Source organism: Chiloscyllium punctatum, chromosome 31 (assembly GCF_047496795.1).
Source record: "Chiloscyllium punctatum isolate Juve2018m chromosome 31, sChiPun1.3, whole genome shotgun sequence".
Taxonomy (NCBI): domain Eukaryota; kingdom Metazoa; phylum Chordata; class Chondrichthyes; order Orectolobiformes; family Hemiscylliidae; genus Chiloscyllium; species Chiloscyllium punctatum.
In genome coordinates this window covers 72,864,186-72,884,221 of record NC_092769.1, presented here as the reverse complement: position 1 = coordinate 72,884,221, position 20,036 = coordinate 72,864,186, and the positions used below count along the sequence as shown (strand labels likewise).

The window sequence follows — 20,036 nt, the reverse complement described above, 5'->3', positions numbered from 1 at the left end:
GAGGGGGTGTAGGGGCTGGAGGGGGTGACAGAGATAGGGAGGGGGTGTAGGGGCTGGAGGGGGTTACAGAGATAGGGAGGGGGTGTAGGGGCTGGAGGGGGTGACAGAGATAGGGAGGGGGAGTAGGGGCTGGAGGGGGTTACAGAGATAGGGAGGGGGTGTAGGGGCTGGAGGGGGTGACAGAGATAGGGAGGGGGTGTAGGGGCTGGAGGGGGTTACAGAGATAGGGAGGGGGTGTAGGGGCTGGAGGGGGTGACAGAGATAGGGTGGGGTATAGGGGCTGGAGGGAGGTACAGAGATAGGGAGGGTGTGTAGGGGCTGGAGGGAGATACAGAGATAGGGAGGGGGTGTAGGGGCCGGAGGGGTTACAGAGATATCGAGGGGGTGTAGGGGCTAGAGGGGTTTACAGAGATAGGGACGGGGTATAGGGGCTGGAGGGGGTGACTGAGATAGGGAGGGAGTGTAGGGGTTGGATGCGGGTTACAGAGATAGGGAGGGGGGGTAGGGGCTGGAGGGGGTTACAGAGATAGGGAGGGGGGATAGGGGCTAGAGGGGTTTACAGAGATAGGGACGGGGTATAGGGGCTGGAGGGGGTGACTGAGATAGGGAGGGAGTGTAGGGGCTGGAGGGGGTTACAGAGACATGGCGGGGGTGTAGGGGCTGGAGGGGGTTACAGAGATGGGAAGGGAGTGTAGGGGCTGGAGGGGGTTACAGAGACATGGCGGGGGTGTAGGGGCTGGAGGGGGTTACAGAGACATGGAGGGGGTATAGGGGCTGGAGGAGGTGACAGAGATAGGGAGGGGGTGTAGGGGCTAGATGGGTTACAGAGATAGGGAGGGGGTGTAGGGGCTGGAGGGGGTGACATAGATAGGGAGGGGGTGTAGGTGCTGGAGGGGGTTACAGAGATAGCGAGGGGGTGTAGGGGCTGGAGGGGGTTACAGAGATAGCGAGGGGGTGTAGGGGCTGGAGGGGGTGACAGAGAAAGGGAGGGGGGTGTAGGGGTTGGAGGGGGGTTACAGAGATAGGGAGGGGGGTAGGGGTTAGAGGGGGGTTACAGAGATAGGGAGGGGGGTAGGGGTTGGAGGGGGGTTACAGAGATAGGGAGGGAGTGTAGGGGCTGGAGGGGGTTACAGAGACATGGCGGGGGTGTAGGGGCTGGAGGGGGTTACAGAGACATGGAGGGGGTATAGGGGCTGGAGGAGGTGACAGAGATAGGGAGGGGGTGTAGGGGCTAGATGGGTTACAGAGATAGGGAGGGGGGTGTAGGGGCTGGAGGGGGTTACAGAGATAGGGAGGGGGTGTAGGTGCTGGAGGGGGTTACAGAGATAGGGAGGGGGTTTAGGGGCTGGAGGGGGTTACAGAGATAGGGAGGGGGTGTAGGGGGCTGGAGGGGGTTACAGAGATAGGGAGGGAGTGTTGGGGTTGGAGGGGGTTACAGAGATAGGGAGGGAGTGTAGGGGCTGGAGGGGGTGACAGAGATAGGGAGGGAGTGTAGGGGCTGGAGGGGGTGACAGAGATAGGGAGGGAGTGTTGGGGCTGGAGTGGGTTACAGAGATAGGGAGGGGGTGTAGGGGCTGTAGGTGGTTACAGAGATAGGGAGGGGGTGTAGGGGCTGGAGGGGGTTACAGAGATAGGGAGGGGGTGTAGGGGCTGTAGGTGGTTACAGAGATAGGGAGGGGGTGTAGGGGCTGGAGGGGGTGACAGAGATAGGGAGGGGGTGTAGGGGCCGGAGGGGGTGACAGAGATAGGGAGGGGGGTGTAGGGGCTGGAGGGGGTGACAGAGATAGGGAGGGGGTGTAGGGGCTGTAGGTGGTTACAGAGATAGGGAGGGGGTGTAGGGGCTGGAGGGGGTTACAGAGATAGGGAGGGGGTGTAGGGGCTGGAGGGGCTTACAGAGATAGGGAGGGGGTGTAGGGGCTGGAGGGGGTGACAGAGATAGGGAGGGGGTGTAGGGGCCGGAGGGGCTTACAGAGATAGGGAGGGGGTGTAGGGGCTGGAGGGGGTTACAGAGATAGGGAGGGGGTGTAGGGGCCGGAGGGGCTTACAGAGATAGGGAGGGGGTGTAGGGGCTGGAGGGGGTGACAGAGATAGGGAGGGGGTGTAGGGGCTGGAGGGGGTTACAGAGATAGGGAGGGGGTGTAGGGGCTGGAGGGGGTGACAGAGATAGGGAGGGGGTGTAGGGGCTGGAGGGGGTTACAAAGATAGGGAGGGGGAGTAGGGGCTGGAGGTGGTTACAGAGATAGGGAGGGTGTGTAGGGGCTGGAGGGGGTTACAGAGATAGGGAGGGGGTGTAGGGGCTGGAGGAGGTGATGGAGACGGGGAGGGGGTTTCGGTGATGAAATGGTGGAGGAATTTGAAAGTGAGGGGGACAGTTTTATAACTTAGGCGTTGCCTGAGCAGGAGCTGCTGCCTATCTGTGGGTATGGCAGGGTGTGTGTGTGTGTGTGTATGTGGGCACAGTGCTGCCAAGCGAGCTGGCATTGAGCTGTGGGTCAGGGAGGTGCCCGACTCTCACTGGCACTGACCTGCCCAAGCGTCTCTCGGTGCTGCTGCCGGTGTTCGGCCTGTATGTTGCTCCCAGGCATGAGTGAGGAGTAGGCCCCAATCCACAGGCCATGATGTAGCATGGGAGAGGAGGCGGGGGGGGGGGGGGTAGGGGAGGGGGGTACAGTTTACCACTCACCAGCCATCAGCTGAGCAAAAGGTTCTGGGCAGGTCGACGGAATCGGGAGTGTCAGTTTATTGACCGCAACTCCGTAGGCCACAGCCAAGCCATCGATCCCCCTGTAAGGGACCTCTCCGGTTAACAGCTCCCACAGCAGCACACCATAACTACGGAAAGAACAGGGATCCCATCAATCCACCGGACACCGCTGGCATTTACATCGCATCTCGGAGCAGACCGACCGACCCACTCAGCAAAGTAAGCGTACAAAACCCCGACACCGAGTCCCGTAAGGAGCTACTGGGCTCGCCCTGTCACCCAGGTCGGTTTCAAGCAACGCCTTAATGGACACGAGAGAGAGAGAGAGAGAGAGAGAGCCCTGAGCTCAGGGTGGCTCAGGCACAGCTGCTGATTCAGGGAGCAGCGATAAGATCGCTCGTTCTCTCTGTAGTAAGAACTCGGAGCGGCAGTATGCCATTCTGCCCCTCTACTTAATACCATTCTGCCTCGGCCTCAACTCCACTACCCTGCCTGCTCCCATAACCCTTTACGAATGAAAAGTCTGTCCATCCCTCCCTCCTTGGTGTCCTGGCATCCACTGCGCTCCGACGGAGTGAATTCCACTGAGCCGTGGTCCTCTGAAAGACCATCAGATACAGGAGCAGAAATTAGGCCATTCGGCCCATTGAGACTGCTCTGCCATTCAATCATGGCTGATAAATTTCTCTACCCCATTCTCCCACCTTCTCCCCGTAACTTTGATCCCCTTGATACTCAAGAACTTATCTATCTCCGTTTTAAGCATACTTAGTGACCAGGCCCCCATAGCCCTCTGTGGCAATGAATTCCGTAATCTCTGGCTGAAGAAGTTTCTCCTTATCTCTGTTCCAAAGGGTCTTCCCTTTAATCTAAGGCTGTGCCCTTGGGTCCTAGTCTCTCCGACCAATGGAAACATCTTCCCCATGTCTGCTCTGTCCAGGCCATTCAGTATTCTATAAGTTTCAATTAGATCCCCCTCATCCTTCTAAACTCCATTCAGTACAGACCCAGAGTCCTCAAACGTTCCTCACATGTTAAGCTTTTCATTCCTGGGACCATTCCCGTGAACCACCTCTGGACCCGCTCCAGGGCCAGTACATCCTTCCTGAGATAGGAGGCCCAAAACTGCGCACAATACTTCAAAGACATCATTCCTCCTCATCTCTGTCTTAAACCTGCTGCCCTTTTATCCTAAAAGTATCACGTCTCGTTCTGGACCATCCCAACCGAGGCAACGTCGGCTCCGTGTCTACTTTGTCGATTCCTTTCAACAGCTTCGAAGATCAATAAGATCTCTCGTTCTTTCCAAAGTCGAGACAGAACAGGCCCCAGTGCCTCCCTTCACAAGGCTCATCCCTGGAGTCAGGCCAGTGAACTTTCTCTGATCTACCTCCATTGCCTTCACCTCCCTCCTCAAGCAAAGAGGCGATGGCCTAGTGGTTAATATAAACACCCAGGAAACGTCTCAGGTTCTGAGTTCAAATCCTGACGGTGGAGTTGGAATTAATTTTTTTTTAAAAATGCCTGGAATCAAGTGACCACAAACACATTGTTGGAAAAACCCCAGCTTGTTAACTTTAGGGAAGGAAATCTGTTGTCCTTACTTGGTCTGGCCTACATGTGACTCCAGACCCACAGTGGTGTGGCTGATTCTGAATTGCCCTCTGGGTAATTAGGGATGGGCAACAAATACTGTCTTAGCCAGTGACACCCACGTCTGGTGTAAATCTAATCTGCTTCAAGTGAGAGATGCCTTTGGTTTGTTTGAATGGAGTCAATCTCCAGTTGGATACGCAACTGTTCAGAACCAAACTGTATCTGTGACTATGCATATAAAAAGCCACTTTTTCATGAATAAGGTATATTTTGAAATAATGTTTTAAAAAATTAACTAAGAAGTTACAGGGCACAAAATTGTAAGCAATTTTTTGCTGTATTAAATTCCCCTACAGTGTGGAAACAGGCCCTTCGGCCTAACAAGTCCACACCAACCCTCTGAAGAGTAACCCACCCAGACCCATTTCCCTCTGACTAATGCACCTAACACTATGGTACAATTTAGCACGGCCAATCCACCCTAACCTGCACATCCCTGGGCACTATGGGACAATTTAGCACGGCCAATCCACCCTAACCTGCACATCCCTGGGCACTATGGGACAATTTAGCACGGCCAATCCACCCTAACCTGCACATCCCTGGGCACTATGGGACAATTTAGCACGGCCAATCCACCCTAACCTGCACATCCCTGGGCACTATGGGACAATTTAGCACGGCCAATCCACCCTAACCTGCACATCCCTGGGCACTATGGTACAATTTAGCACGGCCAATCCACCCTAACCTGCACACCCCTGGGCACTATGGGACAATTTAGCATGGCCAATCCACCCTAACCTGCACATCCCTGGGCACTATGGGACAATTTAGCACGGCCAATCCACCCTAACCTGCACATCCCTGGGCACTATGGGACAATTTAGTTTGGCCAACCCACCCTAACCTGCACATCTTTGGACTGTGGGAGGAAACCCCACGCAGACATGGGGGGAGAATGTGCAAACTCCACACACACAGAGGGTGGGATTGAACCCAGGTTCCTGGGGCTGTGAGGCAGCAGTGCTAACCACTGAGCCACCGTGCTGCCCCAATATTCTAGCGACAGTCTGACTAATGTGTTGCACAGTTCGGCAAGACTTCCTGACTTTTATACTCCAATTTTTTATATAATCTGGGGTTGGGGGGGTTGGGGAGGGTGGGGGGGGGAAACACTAGACACTCCCTCCCAGTAAAATGCTGTGAATAACAGAATGGGCACAATAACAGGTACAAATTCCACCTCCTTTCCCTGACATTGTGTCCATACCCAGGAGCATGCCCGCTGGGTACAGTCTGGTACCATAACCCCCTCCTGCCCAAGGGCACCGGTTGAAGCCACACTTCTGGCTACCTGATAGTGCCACGGCCACACACACCTCCCCCCCCCCCCCCCCCCACCCACCTTGGGCTGCCGCGACCAGCGGGTGGGATCTTGCTGTGTGCTAGAATGGCACTCTGGCCAACGCGGGTGACGCTGACCAATGGAGGAAGGTACCCGTTTTCACCAACCCCCCCCCCACCGGGCGACGGTGGGATTTTACGACCCATGCCCGAGGGGGCTGGGCAAAGGTGAGTCCGCAGCGTGGGCAACCCCCCCCCCCACCCCACCCCACCAAACCGGGATGGAGGCGCCTGGCATCATGGCATCTCACCTCCATACGTCACTGCCCTTGGAGAAAGTGGAGGTCTTGATCACCTCAGGTGCCATCCAGGCGTAGGTGCCCGCGGTGCTCATTTTGGTGGTCTTGTGCCACTCCCTGGCAAGGCCAAAGTCAGTGATCTTCAGCGTGTTGCACTCCATGTTGTCATCGTTGATGGGCTGGGATAGCAAGACTGCAGACACAGAGAGAGAGAGAGAAGTTAAAGAGAGCAGGCAACACTTAATGGTAAGGTCCTGGGCAGTGTTGCTGAACAGAGTGCAGGTTCATAGCTCTTTGAAAGTCACAGGTAGACAGGATGGTGAAGGAGGTACACTTGGCTTTATTGGTCAGCGCATTGAGTATAGGATTTGGGAGGTCATGCTGCAACTGTGCAGGACATTGGTTGGACCACCTTTGGAATATTGCATTCAAGTCTGGTCTCCCTGCTATAGGAAAAGTGTTGTGAAACTTGAAAGGGTGGAGAAGGGATTTATAAGCATGTTGCCTGGGTTTGAGCTGTAGGGAGAGGCTGAATAGTCTGGGGCTATTTTCCCCGGAGCTGAGGGTGGAGGTTTATAAAATCGTGAGGGGCATGGATAGGGAGAATAGCCAAGGTCTTTTCCCTGGGGTGGGGGAGTTCAAGATTACAGGCACCTAGTTAAGGTGAGAGGAAGGTGCTATCTATGAAGAGAGGGTGAGTAGATTAGGATTGTTTTCATTAGATAAAAAGGAGATTGAGGGGGGGGGACCTGATTGAGGTCTACAAAATCATGAAGGGTGTAGACAGGGTGGATAGAGAGAAGCGTTTTCCCAGAGTGAAGGATTCAATAACGAGAGGTCACGCTTTCAAGGTGAGAGGTGAAAAATTTGGAGGGGTTACACGCGGCAAGTACTTTACACAGAGGGTGGTGGGTGTCTGGAACGCGTTGCCAGCAGAGGTGGTAGGGGCAGGCACGGTGGGTTCATTTAAGGTGCATCTGGACAGATGTATGAGTAGGTGGGGTTCAGAGGGATACAGATGGTTAGGAATTGACCGACTGGTTTAGACAGTGGATTTGGATCGGCACAGACTTGGAGGGCCGAAGGGCCTGTTCCTGTACTGGAAATTTTTTTTGTTCTTTATTTTTCTCTGGGGTGGGGGGAGTCCAAAACTAGAGGGTATAGGTTTAGGGTGAGAGGGGGAAAGATTTAAAAGGAACCTGAGGGGCAGCTTTTTCACGCAGAGGGTGGTACGTGTATGGAATGAGCTGCCAGAGGAAGTGGTGGAGGCTGGTACAATGACAACATTTAAAAGGCATCTGGATGGGGACATGAATAGGAAGGGTTTGGAGGGATATGGGTCAAATACTGGCAAATGGGACGAGATTAATTTGGGGATGTCTGGTTGGCATGGAGGGCCGAGTTGGGCCGAAGGGTCTGTTTCTGTGCTGTACATCTCTATGACTCTAGAACAGCGGGAGTGCAGTCCTTGGAGAAAGAGGCATGCCACTAGGATTGACAGGAGGAGGAATCTCTTCACTCAGAGAGCGGTGAATCTTTTAAATTTCCCACCTTAGAATTGTGCACCCTTCATCCTTCAATATATTGAAGATGGTCGCCCTGCTACAGGAAGGATTTTTTAAAAATTAGAATCCCTACAGTGTGGTAACAGGCCCTTCAGTCCAACCCAACCAGACCCATTCCCCTACATTTACCCCCTGACTAATGCACCCAACACGATGGGCAATTTAGCACGGCCAATTCTCCTGACCTGCGCAATATTTCGGATTGTGGGAGGAAACCGGAGCAAACCCACAGAGAATATGTAAACTCCACACAGACATTCGCCCGAGGCAGGAATCAAATCCAGGTCCCTAGTGCTGTGAGGCAGCAGTGCTAACCACTGAACCACTGGGAATATTAATAAGCCGGAGAGGGTTCAGAAGAGATTTACCAGGATGTTGCTGGGTGTGGAAGACTTAAGTTAGAATGAAAGGCTGGGACCTTTTCTCACTGGAGCGTAGGAGGTTGAGAGGTGACCTTTATAGAGGTTTATAAAATCATGAGGGGGATAGATAGGGTGAATAGCCAAGTTGGGGTAGGGGAGTTCAAGACTAGGGGGCACATTTTTAAGGAGAGAGATTTAAAAAGACATGGAGGGGGGGCAACCTTTTACACAGAGGGTGGTTCGTGTGTGGAATGAACTTCCAGAGGAAGTGGTGGATCTGGGTACAAATACAAGATATTTGGATAAGGACATGAATAGAAAAAGGGTTTAGAGGGGTATGGGCCAGGAGCAGGCAGCTGGGACGAGTTTAGTTTGGGATTATGGAGTTTAGTTTGGGCTGAAGGGTCTGTTTCTGTGCTGTATGACTCTATGGAGGTGGTTAGATTGGACCCTCAGGCAATCAGCGGGGGTATAGGGAATGGGCAGGAAGGTTTAGTTGAGTACTTAATAGTGGAGCTGTTACAGGATATTCAACTTTATGCATCACAATCATTTCTGTGCTCTCCCTCGCTGGGCCTGTTTAGCCGCTGCGCTGTTTGTCAAAAGGGGGAACTCCCGAACTTGTCTTTGTTTTTCAATGAAAGTTCACTCCCTCCCTTCCCCTTCCCTCAAACTCCAGTTTCCAGACAGCAGAGTGGATCTGTTCCAGCCCTTGCAGTTCGCAGTCCCGCCACCAGGCGTCACCCTCCCTCGGCCCGGGGCCTCACCAGCTCTGAGCCTGTGGGAGGGAGGAGGGAGAGGGATCCCTGAACTTGCTCCACCAGGATCCCCCTGTCGCTCCCCCTCTCCCTCACTCGACGGGATGAAATCGACGGCTGCGTTTGAACATCAGATGACAGAAATCCCATCCAGCTCCCAAGGCACGGTGCCAAAAGCAGCCATTCGGCCCACACCTAGCCATTCCACACCGGTTACAGCCACCCAACTCTTGTCCAAACAGGTCGTTTCAGTCACCAGGCCGTCCTGAGTCCACGCTCTGATTTCCCCAGTCCCCCATTCTGAGACTCTCATTACAAATGGGCACAGCACGGTGGCTCAGTGGTTAGCACAGCAGCCTCACAGCACAAGGGACCTGGGTTCAATTCCACCCTTGGGCGACTGTCTGTCTGTGTGGAGTTTGCATGTTCTTCCCATGTCTGCATGGGTTTCCTCTGGGTGCTCTGGTTTCCTCCCACAGTCCAGGGATGTGCAGGTTAGGGTGGATTGGCCGTGCTAAATTGTCCCACAGTGCCCAGGGATGTGCAGGTTAGGGTGGATTGGCCGTGCTAAATTGTCCCATAGTGCCCAGGGATGTGCAGGTTTGGGTGGATTGACCGTGCTAAATTGTCCCATAGTGCCCAGGGATGTGCAGGTTAGGGTGGATTGGCCGTGCTAAATTGTCCCACAGTGCCCAGGGATGTGCAGGTTAGGGTGGATTGGCCGTGCTAAATTGTCCCATAGTGCCCAGGGATGTGCAGGTTTGGGTGGATTGACCGTGCTAAATTGTCCCATAGTGGCCAGGGATGTGCAGGTTAGGGTGGGTTGGCCGTGCTAAATTGTCCCATAGTGTCCAGGGATGTGCAGGTTAGGGTGGATTGGCCATGCTAAATTGTCCCATAGTGCCCAGGGATGTACAGGTTAGGGTGGATTGGCCGTGCTAAATTGTCCCATAGTGCCCAGGGATGTGCAGGTTAGGGTGGATTGGCCGTGCTAAATTGTCCCATAGTGCCCAGGGATGTGCAGGTTAGGGTGGATTGGCCGTGCTAAATTGTCCCATAGTGCCCAGGGATGTGCAGGTTAGGGTGGATCAGGCATGGGAAATGGAGGGCTACAGGGAGAGGGTAGGTTGGTGGGTCTGCGTGGGCTGCTCTTCAGAGGGTCAGTGTGCTGTCAACGGGCCGAATGGCCTGCTTCCACACTGTAGAGATTCTATGATTTTGTGCCTTATTTCATGTCTTTCTCTTTCTCCCCAGGGTGGATAAGAAGGCATTTAGCACGTTTGCCTTCATTGCTCAGTGTAGGAGTTGGGACATCATGTTGAGGTTGTACAAGGAGGCCCCTCTGAAATACTGTGCCCAGTTCTGGTCGCCCTGTTATCGGAAGGATGTTAATAAGTTGGAGAGGGTCCTGAAGAGATTTACCAGGAAGTTGTTGGGAATGGAGAGTTTGAGTTATGAGGAAAGGCTGGATAGGCCGGGACTTTTTTCCACTGGAGCGTAGGAGGTTGAGAGGTGACATTATATAAGTTTATAAAATCATGAGAGGTATAGATAGAGTTAATGGCAGGTGTCTTTTTCCCCAGGATGGGCGGTGTCAAGACAAGGGGGCACATTTTTAAGGAGAGAGGAGAGAGATTTAAAAAAGACTTGAGGGACAATTTTTTTTACGGAGGGTAGTTCATGTGTGGAATGAACTTCCAGAGGAAGTGGTGGATTGTGGGTACAGTTACAACATTTAAAAGACATTTGGATAAGGACAAGGATAGGAAGGGGTTTGGAGGGATATGGGCCAGGTGGGATGAGTTCAGAGTTTGGGATTGAGCTCGGCATGGACCGGTTGGACTGAAGGGTCTGTTTCTGTGCTATATGACTCTCTCTCTCTTTCTTCCCCCCCCCCACTTTCTTAGCGTTCCCTGCACTCACAAGGCAACATGTAAATTGACACGGCCAATCCACGTGCTCGATTGGCCAATCGAGAGGCTGGGACATGTAAAAACACGCTCCAGCACAGGTATCTATACAAATGCATCCCAACTTGCCTCTGGAAAAGAAACCAGAGTCAGGAGGAGCTACAGGGTGGTTCTTTCAGTCATTCACGAACGGTGCTGACTGGGTCCAGCATTTACTGCCCGTCCCCTGTTTCCTGAGGGGGCAGTTAGGAGTCAACCACCTGGTCAAGGATCTGGAGTCACGTGCAGGCCAGACACCTAAGAATGGCAGATTTCCTTTCCAAAAGGATATGAGTGACCCAGATGGGTCTTTACGAGCGTCGCCATTTTATTCCAGATTTTGACAGAATTCAAATTTCAGTATTTGACACCTTGTCCCGAAAACATTAGCCTGAGTGACATTACAACTCTTCCGTGATTAGGAGGCTCACCACAGGATTCTGGGGAGAGGGCCCTTCACACAGCCCTCAATACATTCAGACACACAGCAGAGATCTAAGAGACCCTTCAGCCCATCGCGCAGACCTCAGAAACGACCCACCTATTCTAATCCTGGTCCAAGGGTGCGGACACGGCAGGTTTACGTGTACAACAACAGATCTGATAGTTAACCGACCAGTTCAGAGATGCTACGACACACCTCAGAGACAGGAACACTACCACTGCCCCACAAGAGCCCCTTGCTAACAATTCTTATCAGCAGACATCAACTGGAATCCTCTCCCCGTAAGGAGATGGCTGAACCTGTGGAGTGGGGCGGGGGGCAGTGCATCCATCGTTACAAAACTGGGACCTGCAACATTTTTCTCAGGGACAGGCTATTGAGAGAGTTGGGGGCAACGCGCAGTTAAAATGCAGATTAATCTTGATTAAACAGATTGGCAGGAACCAAGCCAAGGGGTCAAACGGCCTCCTTCAGTTGGGGGGAAATAAACTAACGCGTTTCAGGTTTTGAACTGCCTCAGATACTGGAGGAGAGGGCAATTTTCCTCACACACTCTCTCTCCTTCACCTGCCTGCTCAACCCCTCTGCTTCCCCCAGACAGTAGGGACCAGAGGGCAGCGGCGATCGAGGAGGCAGTGCCCGATCCCACAGGACTGGCAAACAACTGCTGCTTGACAGATTTAACCCGACCTGACAGAAGCTGACAGTGCCCGAGTGACAGAGTTTCGGTCAAACCAGCAGAGTGAGTTTCAGGGAGCTGTGAGTGTGCCCTCGGGGGATTCCAGGCTGCACCAACCAATCTGACAAACACTTGTTTCCTGTTTTCCTCACGAGAGGAAGAAGGATTTAAAACGTCACCAGAGAGGAGGGAGAGGCAGAACCTCACAGAATGCCTGTTAAACCGAGTCAGGCCCTGTACAGCATTGAGATGCAGTTTTACTGGGGACAGGCCTGTCGCTGTATAACACTAGGGTATAGTACTGGTAGGGACAGGCCTGTCACTGTATAACACTGGGGTACAGTACTGGTGGGGACAGGTCTATCACTGTATAACACTGGGGTACAGTACTGGGGGGGACAGGTCTGTCCCTGTATAACACTGGGGTACAGTACTGGGGGGGACAGGTCTGTCCCTGTATAACTCTGGGGTACAGTACTGGTGGGGACAGGGCTATCACTGTATAACACTGGGGTACAGTACTGGGGGGGACAGGTCTGTCCCTGTATAACACTGGGGTACAGTACTGAGGGGGGACAGGTCTGTCCCTGTATAACACTGGGGTACAGTACTGGTGGAGACAGGTCTATCCCTGTATAACACTGGGGTACAGTACTGGTGGAGACAGGTCTATCCCTGTACAACACTGGGGTACAGTACTGGTGGAGACAGGTCTATCCCTGTACAACACGGGGTACAGTACTGGTGGGGACAGGTCTGTCCCTGTACAACACTGGGGTACAGAACTGGTGGGGACAGGTCTGTCCCTGTACAACACAGGGATACAGTACTTCTGAGGACAGGTCTGTCACTGTATAAGACTAGGGTACAATACTGGTGGGGACAGGTCTGTCACTGTATAACACTGGGGTACAGTACTGGTGGGGACAGGTCTGTCCCTGTATAACACTGGGGTACAGTACTGGTGGGGACAGGTCTGTCACTGTATAACACTGGGGTACAGTACTGGTGGGGCAGTTCTGTCAATGTATAACTCTGGGGTACAGTACTGGTGGGGACAGGTCTGTCCCTGTACAACACTGGTTTACAGTACAGCTGTGGACAGGTCTGTCACTGTACAACACTAGGGTACAGTACAGCTGGGGACAGGTCTGTCACTGTACAACACTGGTGTACAGTACAGCTGGGGACAGGTCTGTCCCTGTATAACACTGGGGTACCGTACTGGTGGGACAGGTCTGTCACTGTACAACACTGGGGTACAGTACTGGTGGGGACAGGTCTGACACTGTATAACACTGGGGTACAGTTCTGGTGGGGACAGGTCTGTCACTGTATAACACTGGGGTACAGTACTGGTGGGGACAGGTCTGTCACTGTATAACACTGGGGTACAGTACAGCTGGGGACAGGTCTGTCCCTGTATAACACTGGGGTACCGTACTGGTGGGACAGGTCTGTCACTGTACAACACTGGGGTACAGTACTGGTGGGGACAGGTCTGACACTGTATAACACTGGGGTACAGTTCTGGTGGGGACAGGTCTGTCACTGTATAACACTGGGGTACAGTACTGGTGGGGACAGGTCTGTCACTGTATAACACTGGGGTACAGTACTGGTGGGGACGGGTCTGTCCCTGTATAACACTGGGGTACAGTACTGGTGGGGACAGGTCTGTCCCTGTATAACACTGGGGTACAGTACTGGTGAGGGACAGGTCTGTCACTGTATAGGACTAGGGTACAGTACTAATGATGGACAGGTCTGTCACTGTATGATACTGGGGTACAGTACTGGTGGGGGCTGATGCCCGAAACGTCGATTCCCCTGTTCCTGGGATGCTGCCTGACCTGCTGCGCTTTTCCAGCATCACATTTTCAGCTACAGTACTGGTGGGGACTGGTCTGTCACTGTACAACACTAGGGGCCAGTACAGCTGGGGACAGGTCTGTCACTATATAACACAAGGGTACAGTACTGGTTGCGACAGGTCTGTCCCTGTATAACACTGGGGAACAGTACTGGTGGGGACAGGTCTGTCACTGTATAACACTGGGGTACAGTACAGCTGGGGACAGATCTGTCCCTGTATAACACTGGGGTACAGTACTGGTGGGGACAGGCCTGTCACTGTATAACACTGGGGTACAGTACTGGTGGGGACAGGTCTGTCGCTGTATAACACTGGGGTACAGTACGGGTGGGGACAGATGTGTCACTGTATAATACTGGGCTACAGTACTGGTGGGGACAGGTCTGTCACTGTATAACACTGGGGGACAGTACTGGTGGGGACAGGTCTGTCACTGTATAACACTGGGGTACAGTACTGGTGGGGACAGGTCTGTCACTGTATAACACTGGGGGACAGTACTTGTGGGGACAGGTTTGTCACTGTATAACAGTGGGGTACAGAACTGGTGGGGACAGGTCTGTCACTGTATAACACGGGTACAGTACAGCTGGGGACAGGTCTGTCCCTGTATAACACTGGGGTACAGTACTGGTGGGGACAGGTCTGTCACTGTATAACACTGGGGTACAGTACAGCTGGGGACAGGTCTGTCCCTGTATAACACTGGGGTACAGTACTGGTGGGGACAGGTCTGTCACTGTATAACACTGGGGTACAGTACTGGTAGGGACAGGTCTGTCCTTGCATAATACTGGAGTACAGTACTGGGGGGGACAGTTCTGTCAATGTACAACACTGGGGTACAGTACTGGTGGGGTCAGGTCTGTCGCTGTATAACACTGGGGTACAGTACTGGTGGGGACAGGTCTGTTAATGTATAACTCTGGGGTACAGTACTGGTGGGGACAGGTCTGTCACTGTATAACACTGGGGTACAGTACTGGTGGGGTCAGGTCTGTCAATGTATAACACTGGGGTACAGTACTGGTGGGGTCAGGTCTGTCAATGTATAATGCTGGGCTACAGTACTGGCAGGGACAGGTCTGTCACTGTATAACACTGGGGTACAGTACAGCTGGGGACAGGTCTGTCCCTGTATAACACTGGGGTACAGTACTGGTGGGGGCAGGTCTGTCAATGTATAACTCTGGGGTACAGTACTGGTGGGGACAGGTCTGTCACTGTATAACAGTGCTGTATAGTAGTGGTTGGGGCAGGTCTGTCACTGTATAAAACTAGGGGACAGTACTGGTGAGGGACAGGTCTGTCACTGTATAGGACTAGGGTACAGTACGAATGAGGACAGGTCTGTCACTGTATGATACTGGGGTACAGTACTGGTGGGGGCTGATGCCCGAAACGTCGATTCCCCTGTTCCTTGGATGCTGCCTGACCTGCTGCGCTTTTCCAGCATCACATTTTCAGCTACAGTACTGGTGGGGACTGGTCTGTCTCTGTATAACGCTGGGGTACAGTACTGGTGGGGACAGGTCTGGCACTGTATAACACTGGGGTACAGTACTTGTGGGGACAGGTCTGTCACTGTATAACACTGGGGCACAGTACTGGTGGGGACTGGTCTGTCACTGTACAACACTAGGGGCCAGTACAGCTGGGGACAGGTCTGTCACTATATAACGCAAGGATACAGTACTGGTTGCGACAGGTCTGTCCCTGTATAACACTGGGGAACAGTACTGGTGGGGACAGGTCTGTCACTGTATAACACTGGGGTACAGTACTGTTGGGGACAGGTCTGTCGCTGTCTAACACTGGGGTACAGTACAGCTGGGGACAGATCTGTCCCTGTATAACACTGGGGTACAGTACTGGTGGGGTCAGGTCTGTCACTGTATAACACTGGGGTACAGTACTGGTGGGGACAGATCTGTCACTGTATAATACTGGGCTGCAGTACTGGCAGGGACAGGTCTGTCACTGTATAACACTGGGGTCCAGTACAGCTGGGGACAGGTCTGTCCCTGTATAACACTGGGGTACAGTACTGGTGGGGACAGATCTGTCACTGTATAACACTGGGGTACAGTACTGGTGGGGACAGGTCTGTCCCTGTATAACACTGGGGTACAGTACTGGTAGGGACAGGTCTGTCCTTGCATAACACTAGGGTACAGTACTGGTGGGGTCAGGTCTGTCACTGTATAACACTGGGGTACAGTACTGGTGGGGACAGGTCTGTCACTGTATAACACTGGGGTACAGTACTGGTGGGGTCAGGTCTGTCGCTGTATAACACTGGGGTACAGTACTGGTGGGGACAGGTCTGTCACTGTATAACACTGGGGTACAGTACTGGTGGGGACAGGCCTGTCACTGTATAACACTGGGGTACAGTACTGGTGGGGACAGGTCTGTCGCTGTATAACACTGGGGTACAGTACGGGTGGGGACAGATGTGTCACTGTATAATACTGGGCTACAGTACTGGTGGGGACAGGTCTGTCACTGTATAACACTGGGGGACAGTACTGGTGGGGACAGGTCTGTCACTGTATAACACTGGGGTACAGTACTGGTGGGGACAGGTCTGTCACTGTATAACACTGGGGGACAGTACTTGTGGGGACAGGTTTGTCACTGTATAACAGTGGGGTACAGAACTGGTGGGGACAGGTCTGTCACTGTATAACACTGGGGTACAGTACAGCTGGGGACAGGTCTGTCCCTGTATAACACTGGGGTACAGTACTGGTGGGGACAGGTCTGTCACTGTATAACACTGGGGTACAGTACAGCTGGGGACAGGTCTGTCCCTGTATAACACTGGGGTACAGTACTGGTGGGGACAGGTCTGTCACTGTATAACACTGGGGTACAGTACTGGTAGGGACAGGTCTGTCCTTGCATAACACTGGAGTACAGTACTGGGGGGGACAGTTCTGTCAATGTACAACACTGGGGTACAGTACTGGTGGGGTCAGGTCTGTCGCTGTATAACACTGGGGTACAGTACTGGTGGGGACAGGTCTGTTAATGTATAACTCTGGGGTACAGTACTGGTGGGGACAGGTCTGTCACTGTATAACACTGGGGTACAGTACTGGTGGGGTCAGGTCTGTCAATGTATAACACTGGGGTACAGTACTGGTGGGGTCAGGTCTGTCAATGTATAATACTGGGCTACAGTACTGGCAGGGACAGGTCTGTCACTGTATAACACTGGGGTACAGTACAGCTGGGGACAGGTCTGTCCCTGTATAACACTGGGGTACAGTACTGGTGGGGGCAGGTCTGTCAATGTATAACTCTGGGGTACAGTACTGGTGGGGACAGGTCTGTCACTGTATAACACTGGGGTACAGTACTGGTGGGGACAGGTCTGTCACTGTATAACACTGCTGTATAGTAGTGGTTGGGGCAGGTCTGTCACTGTATAAAACTAGGGGACAGTACTGGTGAGGGACAGGTCTGTCACTGTATAGGACTAGGGTACAGTACGAATGAGGACAGGTCTGTCACTGTATGATACTGGGGTACAGTACTGGTGGGGGCTGATGCCCGAAACGTCGATTCCCCTGTTCCTTGGATGCTGCCTGACCTGCTGCGCTTTTCCAGCATCACATTTTCAGCTACAGTACTGGTGGGGACTGGTCTGTCTCTGTATAACGCTGGGGTACAGTACTGGTGGGGACAGGTCTGGCACTGTATAACACTGGGGTACAGTACTTGTGGGGACAGGTCTGTCACTGTATGACACTGGGGCACAGTACTGGTGGGGACTGGTCTGTCACTGTACAACACTAGGGGCCAGTACAGCTGGGGACAGGTCTGTCACTATATAACGCAAGGGTACAGTACTGGTTGCGACAGGTCTGTCCCTGTATAACACTGGGGAACAGTACTGGTGGGGACAGGTCTGTCGCTGTCTAACACTGGGGTACAGTACAGCTGGGGACAGATCTGTCCCTGCATAACACAGGGGTACAGTACTGGTGGGGACAGATCTGTCACTGTATAATACTGGGCTACAGTACTGGTGGGGACAGGTCTGTCACTGTATAACACTGGGGTACAGTACTGGTGGGGACAGATCTGTCACTGTATAATACTGGGCTGCAGTACTGGCAGGGACAGGTCTGTCACTGTATAACACTGGGGTACATTACAGCTGGGGACAGGTCTGTCCCTGTATAACACTGGGGTACAGTACTGGTGGGGACAGGTCTGTCACTGTATAACACTGGGGGACAGTACTTGTGGGGACAGGTTTGTCACTGTATAACAGTGGGGTACAGAACTGGTGGGGACAGGTCTGTCACTGTATAACACTGGGGTACAGTACAGCTGGGGACAGGTCTGTCCCTGTATAACACTGGGGTACAGTACTGGTGGGGACAGGTCTGTCACTGTATAACACTGGGGTACAGTACAGCTGGGGACAGGTCTGTCCCTGTATAACACTGGGGTACAGTACTGGTGGGGACAGGTCTGTCACTGTATAACACTGGGGTACAGTACTGGTAGGGACAGGTCTGTCCTTGCATAACACTGGAGTACAGTACTGGGGGGGACAGTTCTGTCAATGTACAACACTGGGGTACAGTACTGGTGGGGTCAGGTCTGTCGCTGTATAACACTGGGGTACAGTACTGGTGGGGACAGGTCTGTTAATGTATAACTCTGGGGTACAGTACTGGTGGGGACAGGTCTGTCACTGTATAACACTGGGGTACAGTACTGGTGGGGTCAGGTCTGTCAATGTATAACACTGGGGTACAGTACTGGTGGGGTCAGGTCTGTCAATGTATAATACTGGGCTACAGTACTGGCAGGGACAGGTCTGTCACTGTATAACACTGGGGTACAGTACAGCTGGGGACAGGTCTGTCCCTGTATAACACTGGGGTACAGTACTGGTGGGGGCAGGTCTGTCAATGTATAACTCTGGGGTACAGTACTGGTGGGGACAGGTCTGTCACTGTATAACACTGGGGTACAGTACTGGTGGGGACAGGTCTGTCACTGTATAACACTGCTGTATAGTAGTGGTTGGGGCAGGTCTGTCACTGTATAAAACTAGGGGACAGTACTGGTGAGGGACAGGTCTGTCACTGTATAGGACTAGGGTACAGTACGAATGAGGACAGGTCTGTCACTGTATGATACTGGGGTACAGTACTGGTGGGGGCTGATGCCCGAAACGTCGATTCCCCTGTTCCTTGGATGCTGCCTGACCTGCTGCGCTTTTCCAGCATCACATTTTCAGCTACAGTACTGGTGGGGACTGGTCTGTCTCTGTATAACGCTGGGGTACAGTACTGGTGGGGACAGGTCTGGCACTGTATAACACTGGGGTACAGTACTTGTGGGGACAGGTCTGTCACTGTATGACACTGGGGCACAGTACTGGTGGGGACTGGTCTGTCACTGTACAACACTAGGGGCCAGTACAGCTGGGGACAGGTCTGTCACTATATAACGCAAGGGTACAGTACTGGTTGCGACAGGTCTGTCCCTGTATAACACTGGGGAACAGTACTGGTGGGGACAGGTCTGTCGCTGTCTAACACTGGGGTACAGTACAGCTGGGGACAGATCTGTCCCTGCATAACACAGGGGTACAGTACTGGTGGGGACAGATCTGTCACTGTATAATACTGGGCTACAGTACTGGTGGGGACAGGTCTGTCACTGTATAACACTGGGGTACAGTACTGGTGGGGACAGATCTGTCACTGTATAATACTGGGCTGCAGTACTGGCAGGGACAGGTCTGTCACTGTATAACACTGGGGTACATTACAGCTGGGGACAGGTCTGTCCCTGTATAACACTGGGGTACAGTACTGGTGGGGACAGATCTGTCACTGTATAATACTGGGCTACAGTACTGGCAGGGACAGGTCTGTCCCTGTATAACACTGGGGTCCAGTACAGCTGGGGACAGGTCTGTCCCTGTATAACACCGGGGTACAGTACTGGTGGGGTCAGGTCTGTCGCTGTATAACACTGGGGTACAGTACTGGTGGGGACAGGTCTGTCCCTGTATAACACTGGGGTACAGTACTGGTAGGGACAGGTCTGTCCTTGCATAACACTGGGGTACAGTACTGGTGGGGTCAGGTCTGTCACTGTATAACACTGGGGTACAGTACTGGTGGGGACAGGTCTGTCACTGTATAACACTGGGGTACAGTACTGGTGGGGTCAGGTCTGTCGCTGTATAACACTGGGGTACAGTACTGGTGGGGACAGGTCTGTCACTGTATAACACTGGGGTACAGTACTGGTGGGGACAGGTCTGTCACTGTATAACACTGGGGTACAGTACTGGTGGGGTCAGGTTTGTCGCTGTATAACACTGGGGTACAGTACTGGTGGGGACAGGTCTGTCCCTGTATAACACTGGGGTACAGTACTGGTGGGGTCAGGTTTGTCGCTGTATAACACTGG

General features: G+C 53.0%; 1 protein-coding gene across 1 annotated transcript in view; it reads right to left on the bottom strand.

Annotated features, from left to right (window-relative positions):
- LOC140457068 (mitogen-activated protein kinase kinase kinase 11) overlaps window positions 1-20,036 on the bottom strand; it is a 67,686-nt gene that overhangs the window by 21,551 nt on the left and 26,099 nt on the right. Inside the window, 2 exon segments of the mRNA XM_072551034.1 lie at window positions 2,684-2,832; window positions 5,959-6,139. Coding sequence (XP_072407135.1) covers window positions 2,684-2,832; window positions 5,959-6,139 — 330 coding nt within the window.